Source organism: Bidens hawaiensis, unplaced genomic scaffold, assembly GCF_021521415.1.
Source record: "Bidens hawaiensis isolate Kalapana, Puna unplaced genomic scaffold, B.hawaiensis_p1.1 tig00008762_1, whole genome shotgun sequence".
NCBI lineage: Eukaryota > Viridiplantae > Streptophyta > Magnoliopsida > Asterales > Asteraceae > Bidens > Bidens hawaiensis.
Genome location: NW_027491632.1, coordinates 941,612 through 956,703, shown reverse-complemented (window position 1 = coordinate 956,703; position 15,092 = coordinate 941,612). Strand labels below are relative to the sequence as shown.

The 15,092-nt window shown below is 33.7% G+C and overlaps 2 protein-coding genes across 2 annotated transcripts; one reads left to right on the top strand and one right to left on the bottom strand.

Annotated features, from left to right (window-relative positions):
* Window positions 1-5,844: 5,844 nt before the first annotated feature.
* LOC143529925 (LIM domain-containing protein WLIM1-like) lies at window positions 5,845-8,861 on the top strand. Its single transcript, XM_077025607.1, has 5 exons — window positions 5,845-6,033; window positions 6,614-6,710; window positions 7,392-7,423; window positions 7,530-7,619; window positions 8,429-8,861. The coding sequence occupies exons 1-5, from the start codon at window positions 5,896-5,898 to the stop codon at window positions 8,639-8,641; spliced, it is 570 nt and encodes a 189-aa protein (XP_076881722.1). The 5' UTR covers window positions 5,845-5,895; the 3' UTR covers window positions 8,642-8,861.
* Window positions 8,862-8,975: 114 nt separating this feature from the next.
* Window positions 8,976-14,394, bottom strand: LOC143529924 (nucleobase-ascorbate transporter 6-like). Its single transcript, XM_077025606.1, has 15 exons — window positions 14,376-14,394; window positions 14,162-14,286; window positions 12,841-12,938; window positions 12,577-12,750; window positions 12,357-12,457; window positions 12,201-12,276; window positions 11,818-11,877; window positions 11,542-11,726; window positions 11,353-11,449; window positions 11,127-11,213; window positions 10,792-10,850; window positions 10,600-10,691; window positions 10,116-10,193; window positions 9,882-10,042; window positions 8,976-9,445 (listed from the first exon to the last, which is right to left on the bottom strand). Exons 2-15 carry the CDS (start codon window positions 14,265-14,267, stop codon window positions 9,227-9,229), a joined length of 1,593 nt encoding a protein of 530 aa, XP_076881721.1. The 5' UTR covers window positions 14,268-14,286; window positions 14,376-14,394; the 3' UTR covers window positions 8,976-9,226.
* Between the last annotated feature and the right edge of the window lie 698 nt (window positions 14,395-15,092).

Genomic DNA, 15,092 nt, shown 5'->3' with positions numbered 1-15,092 from the left:
AGAGGTTTGGGTATTTTTCAATAAAATCGATTTAAAATGGGTTTGAAATCAACCTGAACCTATCTGGATCAGTTTGGCTACTTCTATGCTTAAACCAGTTTCTAATCCGAACTAGTTTGACTTAAATCTGTTTCGAATATGCAAAAACCAAACCGGTTCAGTTTGTAAGAAAAGCCGGTTTTGTACACCTCTAAGTGAGACGGGGATTTGGGCCCATATAGCAAACTCTTAGTGGTTTGTTTTACTATTTAAAAAATTAAATAAGTAAAAAATACAATAAATGGATCAAACCCATTGCTTCACCAAACCAAATTGCAAACAATTTTACTGTCACATGTCAAGATATCTATGGCTTTTCTTTTAATTTCTTTTTATTTTTCTTTCACACCAATTATTTTAACTGGAATATTGATGTTTGCTAATGACTTTTAATGATTAAATTTTTAGAAAATCTAAAAACACAGTCCTGTTCAGTTTATCTTGTGAACACGTCAGAAAAACAATTATAAATTATATTTATTTAATAAAAAGTAGTGAATGTTTGGCTGCTAATGAGAGTGGAAAGTTTGATATAGTTAGGTTGAGTAGGTTGAAGAGAGAGAAATTAGTTTTATAATAAAGATTGGGTTGTGTGGTAAGTGAAAGGGGATAGTCTCAAGGGGCGTTTAATGAATTTAATGGGTTTCTTAGTGATCAATAAAGTGTTACTGTAACGAGTTTTTGAATATGTTTACAATTGCAATGATAAAACATTTATCAACCATGTGCCTTGAAGTGGTATTAAAGCATGGTGTAATCGCAGTCCAAACTCAATGTATCCGGGATTAAAACCATGATCTAGCTGTCACATGGAAATGTGTCTCTGTCGTGGAGAGATCTAGGGACAACTTATCAAAGACGCCAAGGAGATCTAGAGATTGGCGATTTATTGCTTCAAGAAGTTGCATCCAGTCTTGTTTTTGTAATTTTGGTAACTGTGGAACCAAAGCCGAATAATACTTGCTACCAAGTTAAGACTAAAAGACCATATTCAGTTTTCTCAATTAAATGATTCAAATTTCATTTTAAGTTGGAAATCAGATCTAATCTGTGATCCGAATGACTAAATTAAAAAAAAAAAAAAGACGATCAATGGTTGATGGACAAGAAAAATCAAGTTACGATTATAGTTCCGAAAGTACGGGGTGATTATTGGTAACTCTGGACCATATATTCACAAGTCGGGGAATATGGAATGTCCTAAGTTGACAAGTTAGTCAAGTTGGTTTAGTTTCCTGATTGCAATAGAATCATTATGGTAATGTCTTGCTCACTAAGTTAGGGTCGGATTTATAACCAAAAGATCAATGTTTGATTTTCTCGGTTAAATTGTCCAAATTTTGATTTCAAGTTGAAAATCAAGTCTGATCGATAACGTTAGTTGTTCCCAACGTATTGATTGAAGTTTGGTAACCAGAATCGAAAACACAAAACGAATTTAGATCATAAGCTCTGATACCAATTGAAGTTTGGTGACCAGGATCGATAAACACAATAACGAAGTTTTAGATCATAATCTCGATCTTTATAATTTTCATTAGCTCGAAAATTACAATACTTAAACTCTCTTAACTCACTTTTTGATATAACCCACAAGCTCGGGTATATATACTAGTTTAAACATGAAAACCTAATTAGACTAGAATACAATCTCCTTATCATACTCAAACACTAATTAGTAAAAACATTTTAACAATTAACTAATAAATAAATTCCTTGTTGTCCAAGTCATTTGCTCGACTTGATAAACAACACACGAACTCATCATAGGCTCGATGAGTCGGCCCAACCCGCCTCATTGACTCGAGGACGGAAATTAAGTCCAACAATCACCCCCCTAATTTTCGACTTGAAATAGGTGGTCTTTGAGGAGGAGCTATCAATCGGCAGATATCGGAACCAAGTTGGGTTTTCGAATCGGGGTCTATTTGCTAAAACAAGTCAGTCGGACTTATTTGCTCCGGCAGCGGAATTACGGTTCTTCCGGCGGTTGCAGTGTCTACAAGCGATAGCAGGTTAGGCGAACCTGAGGTAGCGTTTTTATTGTACGGCGGCAACGATAAGAAGAACAAGAATATTCTGTTGATCGGCCTTCTTTATTGTTCGAAGCCAGCGAACCCTAATTTCTGACTCGAAATAAGTGGTTCTTCAACTCTGAGCATGTCTCTTTTGCCCTGTATGATTTGACCCATGAAATTTACCTTTTCGGTTTTCACAACCATCTTGGTCTTGATCTCCCCAGAACTTTTCTTGATCCATAGATGTGTTCTTCGGCTCTCCCGAACTCGACTACCTCTATGACCCTGTCCCCGACCATTCACTCGGTCGTATGAAAACGCATAACCACTCCTTTGGCTGAGATTGCGATCATCTTATCGAACGAACAACAATCTTCTTGGTCTTCTTAATGAGCATCCGGTTCGATCCAACATATCAAACCCTTAAGTCAGAACATAACTCGTTCAACCCGAATAACAAAAAGCTATGAATTGAACCGACTTGTCCAATCCAATATTTAATGATTAAACCCAACTTGTTAAATCAATAAGAAAAATAATAAACCAATTTGGCTTGGTTTTTTTTTCCTTTGAAGTTCTCTTCAGCAAAACAAAAAAGAATCTCTGTTGACTTTGCTTTTTAGCTTCTTCTTTAACCAATGAACCAATCACAAATCAAGAAAGCCCTCTTTTTCTATGAATCTAGATGCCCCTTGAATCAATCGCAAAACTCAAAAATTCAGAAACCTCTTTTTCTGCCAAACAAAGAACACAAACGAACACGACTTCTTTTCTTTATCGTAAAAGTGTTAGTGGTGCTCCTTGATCGATCAACACCAAAACAGACACTTGACCTTCGATCAAACAAATTTACTTACCTCGACCACGACTTTGATCGAACACCGTAAACACGTCTTGATCACCAAGTCTTAGCCCGTCGCTGACCCTTGTCTCGATCACGACTTAACCGAACCCTCCTTATCAATCACTACTTTGATCGACGACTTGAGTCTTCGGTCTCCTCCTTATCAATCACAACTTTGATCGATAAACACCAAGAGCGTAACCGCTCTGATACCAATTGAAGTTTGGTAACCAGAATCGAAAACACAAAACGAATTTAGATCATAAGCTCTGATACCAATTCAAGTCCTAGATCGATAATCAAACAATAACTCTCGTTTATATTAATCAAAAAATCTTACTCAAAAAACTGATTACAACTCTATCAAACCCTAACTCAGTTGGACTCTTGATGAACCCTAACTCGGTTACATCTCGTGTGTGTCTCTAGACGAACCCAAACTTGGTTGCATCTCACACCACACTATCTATAATGTCTAACCATAACTTGGTTTATATAAACTAACATAACTTGCTAGCCAAGACATTACCTGTTATAATTACAATACAATTAGGAAACATATTATAATTAGGAAATATAACCAACTATGACTGACTTGTCAATATTAGTCTCTCAAGTTTACTGACTTGTGACTTAGGGTCTGAAATTACTTCCAACATTGATCAACTTAAGATGTTCCTAAGATACTGTTTTGGTTGCTTGGAACGGACATGACTTTGATCATTGATGGGTTTTGAACCTGCTGAAACGATTTATAGTTGCCGATCTCCTTCTTGATCACGGCTTCTCCGAAAATCAATCCCTTCTTATCAATCATGGCTTTGATCAACAAACACCAACAGTTTAACCACTCTAACACCAATAGAGAATATGGAAACTTAAATATCTATTACAGGCTTGTTCGATTTAGATCCATAGCTAAATTGAATCATTTACGGACTCCCTCCACCAATGTTTTTGAGTTTTAAGCTGATCTAATTTTGAAATCAAAATTTTAAAAGATCGTGAGGCTTATAAAGATTGACCATGACGAGACAATATGTTACCTTACTAGAAGTGTACTAAAAATGTTTATCAACCCAATGATTGAGGGATGATATATCATTGTAAGAGGGAAAAAAAGAAAAGGTGTAGAGTAGGTATCCGTGAATAGGCATAACAAGTCAATAACATGCATTTGAGAACATAAATGTTTTTTTAACGTTTTATTCAATGAGCATAAGAAGAATATATATAACTATTTAAACCTGACAACCACCATTTTGTCCCCTTTATTTATTGACCACAACATTATCATTTATTTAGGGTACACCCAGTGTTGTAAAAATCGCTAGTCGGTGGTCGGACGGTGGGGTGGGGACTAGCGATTAATCGGGATTAGTCGAGATTAATCGGATCAGACTTTAAGGTATATTTTTTAGTTTTATACATACACAACACATTTTTATATGTAATTTTTCAGTTTTATACATACACAAACATATTTTGGCCGGAAATTGGCTGGAATCTCGCTGGAAACCACTAGTTTTTGCTGCAATCTCACCGAAAATAGTTGATTTGGGTCGGAATCTCGCCGGAAACCACTGATTATGGTCAGAATCTCGCCGAAAATCGTCGATTTTGGCCGGATTTGACCGTTAACCGATTAATTGGCCGACTAGCCCAAAATTAATCAGTGAAGTGGGGACTAGCGATTAATCGGGGATTAATCGGTGACTAGTCGGGATTTTTGCAACACTGGGTACGCCGGCCTAAAACCGAAATCTGGGTTCAATTTTAAGAAACCAATCGTTTCGTTTTTTCATGTTTTTTGTTTTACAGCTGGATTCAGTTTGATTGTAGTAGTTTTCAGTTTTATACTTAGGCTTAAAATGGTTGAGGCAAAAACTTGGTCAAAAACAATAAATTTGAATCCATGACTTTTGACCAAAGGTATACTTAAACCATTTAGTAGTAAACTAGTAAATATGCCCGCGCGTTGCAGCGGAAATTTACATTTATTGAAAACAATAAAAATAAATAACGATGCATATTATGATAGAACCAACATCGGTACCTATGTTGTAAAAGTATCTATATATGTTTTACATTGATCGAAACCATAAAAACGAATACCAATACCGGCCTGTTAACCCCGAAATGCATCATAAAATAAACTGTATTTTAAAATAATTTTATTTAGTATTAAAACGTTTAATTGTTAAATTAATTAAAATCGCTTATACATCTAAAATTATTTTTAATTGTTATATATGAAAACTGATAAATATTTTTGAAAAAACAAATTATGGAAACAATGATACATTCTTTCATTGGTTAGTTTAAGTTTCGTGTATAATGTGACTTGTAATCCTACTAATATATGTAGTATGTATAGTTTGCTTTCTTGATTGTACTGCAGTACAAAATATTAAATAAAGAAAAGAAAAAAATGAGTGGCAGCCATTGATTGAAATGATAACTTCTATTAGAATAATATTAAAACCATCTACAGTGTCATTTTGTGTGTTAACTAAAAGTTAGTATTTAGTATATATATAATTTGAGTCCAAAACTTTTTATCCAAAGAATGAGTTTAAGGTATAAATCCAATAACAAACATTACAAAAAAAGTCTGGTGTAGTTAACTGTTATATAATTCGCTTTAGTTTGATGTTGGTGCAATTCAGTCCGTTTTGATGCGGTTTGGTTCAGTTAATTTTGAAACGAGACATAACCAAAACCATACCACCTTTATGTTACAGCAAACACATGAACGCGGTACTTTTGGTCGGAAAGGTGACACAACTCCCTCCTAAAAGACACAAATTTCAACTAATAGCCACCCCCCAAACTCCACATAATTACAAAAACAACCCCACAATTAACAATCCTGTTGTAAAACCCCTGCTCTCTTGTTATACTCCACCAACTCAACACACAAATACAAAGTCTTGAACGATCAAGAAATCTGATTATTATTTGGGTTTCTTGATTTGATCATAAGTCATAAAAATGGCTTCATATGGTGGGACAACACAGAAGTGTAAGGCTTGTGAGAAGACTGTTTACTTGGTGGATGAACTCACTGTGGATAATAAGGTTTATCACCGGGCTTGTTTCAGATGCCACCATTGCAAAGGCACCCTTAAGGTTATTATCCAACTTTCATATATCTATATGTGTTGTTTAGTTATGCTATGCTGCTAGTTAAATCAAATTCTGGCTTCTTGATTAACTTTGTATTTTGTTGATACTTGAGGAGTTTTTTTGGCTTTAGAGAATGTTTTTTGCTAGTTTTGTGTGATTGTTTTTGGGTTTTTGAATTTATAATCTATCTTTTTGTAATATGTGATCTTGTGTGATTATTGATTTTAAGAAATAAAGTGTTAAACTTTTGCTTCATGTGATAAGATTTCTTAACATTTTGAGGGTTCTTTCTTTGGTTTTCATGATTTTTTTTACATTTATGATCCGCGTATAATTTAAATTTTGAGTTTGATCTCCTTGGTTAGCAGGGTATAAGTGGGTCGTGAGTTTACTAGTAACAGGTTCCCGTGATCACAAAAACATATTGATTTCAGATAACTAGAATTAAGTTTATTGATCATGTGATTGTAGTTTTTTATTGAAAATTTTGAAGGTTTCTTTGTTTGATAATAACCGCAATAAACCGATAAACCAAAAACAAACTATTTTATGTTGATTTTTTTAATAAATTTGTTTATTGCAGTTGAGTAATTATAGCTCTTTTGAAGGAGTGTTATACTGCCAACCTCACTTTGATCAACTCTTCAAAATGACTGGCAGTTTGGACAAGAGTTTTGAAGGTTAGTCATATTCGGGTTGGACCCGCACGCATATTGTTCTAAATGGGTCATTTTCACATCAACCTAGCGGGCTCACAAACTGGCCCATATAATTTTTTACTTATTCTTTTATTATGTGTGCTATGTTTTAACTTAACTGTAAATTTTAAAGATAAAAAAAGATATAAACATTAAGTTTAATAGTTTGAATGTAAATAAATTACATGCATTAGTATTTTTGGTTATAAATATGTAATTTTAGAGTACTATTACTATAAAATTTTACAAAATTTCGAGTAAAATAGGTTGTCTATCAACCCGTGAAAACTCGTGTTGTGTGAGTCCCCAGGTTCATGTGTGACACGATTTTCGGGTTAACCCACGAACTCGACCAATTTAACACCCTTATTAAAATTAAAAAAAATTAAATAAGTAAACTTTTATATAACTAAAGTATTTGGCTATTTGCATCATACATTCTTGAGTAAACTACGCATTTAGTCCCTGTGGTTTGTAAGAAGTATATTTTAGTCCGAAAGTATTTTATTATAGCTTTTTTAGTCCGTTATCTTCATTCTCGTTTCAGTTAACTTCACGTTTTTTTATCTGTTAAACTAAAAACACACTTAAAAAGATACCGCTGCGATTTTAAAGGGAAAACACATTTGTATCTTTGGTGCTAACTATCTATTTGTCATGTAGGTGCCCCGAAAACTGCTAGATCATATGATCAGGTACGGGTTGATTAAATTCATAATAAACTAAATATTAGTTTCTGATTTTTGTAGAATCTATGATGGTAACAATGTATTTACAACTTACCATATATGGAATATTCAGTGTCAGTCTAACAGCAAAGTATCAAGCATGTTTGGTGGGACCCAAGACAAGTGTGTTACTTGCAAGAAAACCGTCTACCCCAGTGAAAAGGTAAACCACAAAAACGAGAAATAAGATGGTGTTTGGCATTGTGTTTGAAAGTGTTTACGCGGTATCGAATAACCAGATAGATGGTGCTTGGATGCAGTTTTAATGTTTGAAGTTAGTATTTGGCAAATACTGATAATCAGTAAATAATCAGATACTAATGCCAAACAATCAGGCACCAAAAAGTTAGGATTGTTTAAGAATCTCTAGGCCAGTGACTCTTTCGAAATCCGATAGTTTGTAAACGAGTTGAGCCCGAGCCAAGGTAAGCCCGGCTCATTGGCTCACTCGTTAGGCGTATTTACCTGTCTCATTTCAATCAAAGCCCAAATTTTAATATATGTATATAAATTATATTAAATATTATAGTTCATTAAATTATGCATTATGTGTAAGCTAGAAATATTATTTTTTTTTAAATATATATTGATATATATAGAAATATATATATATATTTTTTTAAACTAGTTGGCTCGAGCTTTTTACGAGACGAGCTTGAGCTTAACATTTCAGTTCATTAAGATAAACAGATTTTAACACTATACAAAATATAAGTGGTTAATTAATTATGTGTTATGTGTATGTTAAAAATAGTACTTTTTTTCTTTTTATGTATATCTAGATGTGTAAAACTATAAAACCAGTTTTTTTTCCAAATAATAAGCGAGCTGGCTCAAGCTTGTTACAAGCTAGAACTCGAGCTCAACATTTCAGCTCATTAAGATGAGCAGGCAGAGAAGGAAAATATACATAAACACACTTGTATACTCCAAAAGTTTCGAACTTTGATGATCTTGATGGTCGGTTTTCAGGTGGGTGTTGATGGAAACGCATACCACAAGGCCTGTTTCAAATGCAGCTATGGCGGGTGTCGCATAAGTTCATCAAACTATGTGACTCATGAACACCAATTATACTGTAAGCACCATCATGCGCAGATCTTCATGGCCAAGGGGGATTTCAGCCAATTTGACAAGCACCATGAACCCGAAAACAGGGTCACTGAGAGCACAACAGAAGCTTAATATTTTGTTATGTTGTTCAAAGAAAATTACCACAAGATTTGATCTTTTTGACTGTGGATGCTGAGTTGAATAACTTTTTGTTTCGGAATAAATATGTTTTGAATAAATATTCTCTTAGGCGTTGTCGTCGAACATCTTTGTGACAACCCATAAGCCCGCTAAAGATTCATGTGTACCTGCTTTTGAAACACTGACCCTCGTTGAGGCCGACTATACAAATTCATATGTTTGCATCACCAACGCTTCAGTATGTAATATATTCATAAGCAATTTATGCTTGCAAGATGTTTAATAAAACACCTCTAACGAAAAATAATCAGAAAATAAGTGCACATTCAGGAATCAAGATTTCTATTACAAAAGTGGTAGACAATATTCTTTAATAAGTTGAAAGCAACAACTAATCCTTTCTGCTTCAACCAATCTTCGTTCTTACCATTGCATTTACACCAAAAATGCCAACTATGGCCAAATGTCTAATAAATCACTCATGAAATATGATCAAACTCAAACTACTTTAGCATAAGATTAGATACATAATTATAACTAAAACCAACACCACTTGTTTGTTGCAACTTCATCACCTCAAACGGCTGGGAAATATTTGTTGAGATTAAACGGTAACGAGTAGAACTCTTCACTTCGTGTGTCGGTGTGGAATGAACGGAACTTATCCCACCAATGTTTGCCTCTATCTTTTCTGACCGAGCTATCACGTCTATGAAGCGTGTTATCCAGAAAATATGCAACAATCCCAGCCACAAAAGCTTCAGATGAAAATGGAATATTCACCATATCGTTGAACTGCAAAATAGCATCAACTAATTAAGAGTGCGCGCAAAACCAAAATAACCGAACCCGTAACCGAAAACCACGCTGTAATGATTGGTACGAAACCAAAAAGAAAATGAAAAAACCAACTTTAAGAAATCTATAAGAAATTAAATTGTGTAGCGCACAAAGTTTATATCCAAATCTGTAATAATAAATTATTCATCAATTAACAAAAAAAAAAAAGAAAGAAAAACATACACCCAATTTCATTATTTTGAGCCATTTTCTTCTGGCCTTAAATTTTCAAGTCCATATGGTAAAATCGAAGCCAAAAAAGTTTTAAAAACTAAAAGGCCAAACTTTCGGTTTTTGGTTCGGTTTGTGCCCAAAACTACCCATACTAAAAACGACCCGTTTTGACCCAAACTGCTTTGGCCCATTACCCGACCGCCCTTCTTGCACATACCCATCTTCCAGACGAGTGGACCGGACCACGTCCATTAATAGCTTCGTACTCATTAAAATATTGGGGAATAGACAGGCCCAAAAAGAATGAAAAGCCCAATATAAACTTTGTCCTGAAGCTGTTGAGGTTGCAGAATTGAAGTAAACTCAAACCAGAAGATCCTACAAAAACATGAGAAGACATTAATGCCCTTCAGTTCTACCAAACCGGCCAAATCTGAATTTACCAACTTACCAACGAAAGCGAAGAAAAGACAGTACAAAGCAGCAACAATCGGTGCAGGGATTGAAGAAAAAACCGCCCCAAATTTACCTGCATAAAAATTTAAATTTGAAATTATAAGTTTCAATTTTGACCCGTTTTTCAAATGGGTCGATTCAGGGTTTAAGTCATGGTTGTATCTCAAACAGGTCAAAGGGGGTAAAGTCAAAATTAAAGCTAAGAGGGAAAAAAAATAAGATTGTTATGGACAAAAAAGTGTTTCTGGTCAACCCAACCCGTTTATTAGCCAACGGGTCGATTCTGGACTCAAGTTATGGTTATATCTCAATAGGGTCAGAGGAGTAAAGTCAAAACTAACAGCTAAGGAGAGAAAAGAAATGAGATTGTTATGGACTAAAAAGTGTTTCCGGTCAACCCAACCTGTTTGACCGAGAACCGATAGCGATAAGTATTAAGAATAATTAAAAAGAAAATGTATAAAGGGATTTTAACGCACCAAGAACCGAGAAGAAAATCATCCACCCTGCAGAGATTTGTACGACTCTTCGACTACCGACACGTGTCACGGCTAAAAGACCAGCATTCTCACTGCCAACATATAAATAAGTGACTCAATATTAAACAAGGTTTATATAAAAAAAAGAAAAAGATGAAACCTGTAATTTTAAGCCAAAAATTTTTTACTCACATAGATACCGAACATCCATTCACAGTTCCAAACATGCCGGACAACAAAATGCCAATTCCCTAATAAAAGAATATTTATAATATTTAATAAATGCAACAACTTAATTTTGGGAGGTCTTAATAAAACTGGCAAAATTTCAAGCTAATTTTCACCTATTAGACCATTGTAATACAAAACAAGATAACAATATTAACTTTGGTCCACAAGAGATATTACTACAGTCAACACTACTATTAATTTATAATATGTAATGATCTAGCAAGTAAAGGGTAAAACGGTAATTAACCACATTTTCATACATTTAAATAGTACAAGTGTTAAAACAATGGTAATACCTGCCAACCAACACCACGGCTTAGAACCGATGGAGGCAAGGGGGTGGCACTTGCATATCTCGAGACTGCCATGAAGCCACCGGTTGACTGACATTATAAATTAAAACATGCAAAAACATATTTAGAATAAACTATAACCCAGCAACAAATTAAACGACGTTCTTGATGGTTAACAAGATTAATATTGACTAATCTAGTCAACGGTTGACCGACACTAAAAACGAACCTCCACAAGAGCAACAAAAGACGTCATCATCATTGCAAACGCTTCACCCGCATCAAATGAAGGCGCACCCCATTGAAACGGATACGGCACTCTTATCCTGCAAAAGAAAAGAATAAAAATTTGTTAGTATAATCATTTAGACGTAATAAAAATATTAATCAACCAATAATCAAAGGTTGAACTACTAACCATGGTGCACCCTCAACTAATCCAGCACGATCAGTACGACAACTTGTTTGTGTTTTAGGGGGCTTATGATCGTAGGCTCCACCAACAGTAAGCAAATGAGCGTAAATCCAAACGATTGCAATCGACATTAAAACAGAAAATTTCTCAAAAATCGGTTTGCCTGAATGTATCATATGAGATACATACTGCAGATGATCAAAGAAACCAAAATCTTGAAATTAATATGTAAATTTATATAACATTTGACATTTTTTATTTATCACAAATTTATATTACCTGAGACAAGATAACTACAATGATGAGCTGAGGCAGCCCAATTTCAACACATCTTGCAACCTAAAATAATAAGTTAAATCGCATTAGTCATGAGAATGTATGATTTTTTATAATATAGTTTTTTTGAAAACAAAATTAATCATTTCATTTATCAATTTTAAAAAAACGTTAAAATACAAGAAAATTGTTAAAATGCAATGTTAATTCATCTCTTTTAACATTATAAAAAAATACATAAACACAATTCGTTTATTTATAGAATCTACATGTGCAGGTTACATGTATTATGTAAGAAGTAAAAAATTCATAAATAAAATATCTATAGAAAAAACAAAATGCATTAGATTTTTTCCGTTTTGTCCTTGCAACAACATTATGCTTACCCCAGGGAATCCAAATTCATAAAGCCCAAAACCAGCAAGAGCGACCAAAGGAGTAGCCGAAAGGGGGCTCAAGAATCTATAATAACATAAGAAAAGGAAAGGTAAGTTTTACCCGAACACGACTTGTTTAACCCGTTTACCTAAGAGTCGACCAACCTTGAAACATTTCTCCATAAACCACTAAACCCTAGTACGATTTGAAGCGTTGATGCAACAATCATAGCTCCTTGGATTGCCCGCATCGTCTTCTTAAATTTCTAATAAAAACAAACACAAAAATCAACACAAAAATTTAATACATGATTTTACAAAATTCATTTTCTTTTTCACAAACTACTCAATATAAAATAAAGATTAAATGTCTAAATTGACCAACCATAATAGGATCCGGATCATCCCATTTGTTATTCAAGATGATTGAAATTGTGGCTGCAACAAAAGTATATGAACCACCAATCACTGCAGGTAACCTAGTACCAAACAAAGATTGTAACAAAGTGTTCCAACCCGCCACGAAAAGAAGAGTTTGGATAACTTCTGCTTTCTCCACCTAATTATAAAAACTCATTAAAACATAACTATATTCACATTTCAAGAATTCATAAAAGATTAAACATATGTTTCAACTTTAATGTCTTACATTTCCTCCGCCCATTTGAGGTACAAGTGCGGTCGGAATAATAACCACTGTCCCGAGCATTACCAAGTAATGTTGAAAACCAAGTAGAATAGCCTCGGCTGCAACATATATAAACTTTTAAATAAAATTAAGTAATGACATCAAGACACATTTTTGAAATAATAATCGTTCGTTTAACTTTAACCGAACAAAAGATCAAACATGAACAATAAAACAAACAGGGTTTTCTTGTTAATGCTCATTAAGAAGATGAACATGTTCGTGTTCGTTCGTTAACAGTATAAACGAATGGTTCACGAACATAAACAAACGAGCATAACTGAACATAGATGAAAGAACAAAACTGAGGTAAAACCACTTTAAAGTAATGTGAAAAATAATGTGTTTGGAATCAAAAAATTTGAATGAATATTAACGAACGTAGACGACCGTACATAAAGAATTTAAATGAAGGAAAATTCACGAACATAAATGAACGAACGAGACAGGTGTTCATGTTTGTTCATTTAACTAAATGAACAAAACTTGTGTTCATATTTGTTTGTTCACTAAATAAACAAACATCCTGCAAAACGGTTCATAAACTGTTCACTGAACGTTTGGTTCGTTTACAAACCTACAAGAATTAACAGACTCCTATTTAGACCAGGTTAAAAGAAAGTGGGCAAGAAGTGGCCCCAACTTAAAACAAGCATAACTTTCGCTACGTTTCAAGTCACAGGGCCAATAAATAATTTGGACAAACACATATATATACTTCTTAAATTTTATTTCTCAAACACCATTATATGTTTGGGAAAGCAACTCTTCTTTTAGGGCTTATTCTTAAATGCAACAAAAAGATGTGAATATTCAAGATACAATATTTTTACAACAGATTCATAATATCAAAACAAATCAACCAGGATCTTGGACCTTTACAAAAGTGGTTACTTTTAAGTAAAGGGTTTGTTTTAGTTATATCAAAAATTCAAAAGGTAAAAAGTAATATTTGATTTTGTCAAAAACACTTTGCATAAAAGTTTAACTAAAATTAAATACCAACTAGATTAATTCACAACCCAAAATCATATTCCACAACAACCTTAATTCCTTCCCCATAATATAACTAACAAAACAAAAGTAGATGTGAAACAAGAATCATGAAACCATTGTACAGGAATCAGAATAAATTGGTACCATGTATATATTATTAAACATTATCTTACAAACAACCCAGTTCAGAATATCCAAATTACTTGTGTCACAAGAAACAAATAAAGAATAACAAGAACAGCATCTACCAGAATAACAATAATAATAATAATAAAGCAAAACTTACGCCAAGGGGGTGGACTAGTAATGCAGTAAGTAACACCAAGCAGCTGATCTTTTGGTGGGTGTGGTGTCGGCTCGTCGGACTTTCCTCCGCCACCACCTCCGGCCATCTCCGGCGAACTTAAAAATCTGCAAAGTAAAGAAAACCCAGATCAAAAATGCTTTAATATTAACTGAGTTTTGAGGATTAAGAGTTGAAATTGGGAGAAAATGAGTACTTGAGAAAGTGAAGAAGAAATGAGAGAAGAAGGGTTTGGAGGAATGTAGCAAGAGTAATGGACACCCACTGTGATTTGTTGAAATGGGAGTAACGACAAAGAGTGTAATAATGGGTTTACTGTAATTTGTATGTTTCTTCTTACTCAAATGCAACACTTATTTTATTTCTCTAAATATAAAAAGATAAGTTTGTTTATATTTTGGTGACCGTAAATGTTTTATTATTGTTGTATTAGTATATTATCGTTACACATGAGCGTATGAAACCGAAATCATTGAACCTTATAAAAAAATAAAAAAAATCATGGTTTGGTTTGGTTTGGTTTGGTTTGGTTTTGTAGGTTTTGAAAATGACTTATTGGTTCGGTATCCATTTTGCGTCTACTGAAAAATGAACTGACGAATCAAATTGAAAAAACCGATTTTAAGTAATAACAAATGGTTTAAACTGAAAATTTATGTACATGTGTGTAATAATCAATTCAATGTTAATTTTTGTTTTTGGCAAACACACAAACTTTAATTCTACTATTAAATATACATATCAACCTTATGGGAATGAAAATAATTTTACACATTGATACCACCATAGCAAAACCCTTATGTTAATTAATCATTACTTAACAAAAAGAAAAAAAATGTGCCCTCGAATTCATTAAATGGGTCATTTTTGGTTCAAAATTCCAGGCTCATGGTAAAATTGAAAAATCAACAGA

Coding starts and splice junctions, on each gene's coding strand:
- LOC143529925 (XM_077025607.1), top strand. CDS start 5,896: ATGGCTTCATATGGTGGGACAACACAGAAGTGTAAGGCTTGTGAGAAG. Junction 7,424..7,529: donor CTGCTAGATCATATGATCAG/GTACGGGTTGAT, acceptor TGGAATATTCAG/TGTCAGTCTAACAGCAAAGT. Junction 7,620..8,428: donor CCGTCTACCCCAGTGAAAAG/GTAAACCACAAA, acceptor GTCGGTTTTCAG/GTGGGTGTTGATGGAAACGC.
- LOC143529924 (XM_077025606.1), bottom strand. CDS start 14,267: ATGGCCGGAGGTGGTGGCGGAGGAAAGTCCGACGAGCCGACACCACAC. Junction 12,458..12,576: donor ATGATCCGGATCCTATTATG/GTTGGTCAATTT, acceptor TGTTTTTATTAG/AAATTTAAGAAGACGATGCG. Junction 11,878..12,200: donor ATGAATTTGGATTCCCTGGG/GTAAGCATAATG, acceptor TTATTATTTTAG/GTTGCAAGATGTGTTGAAAT.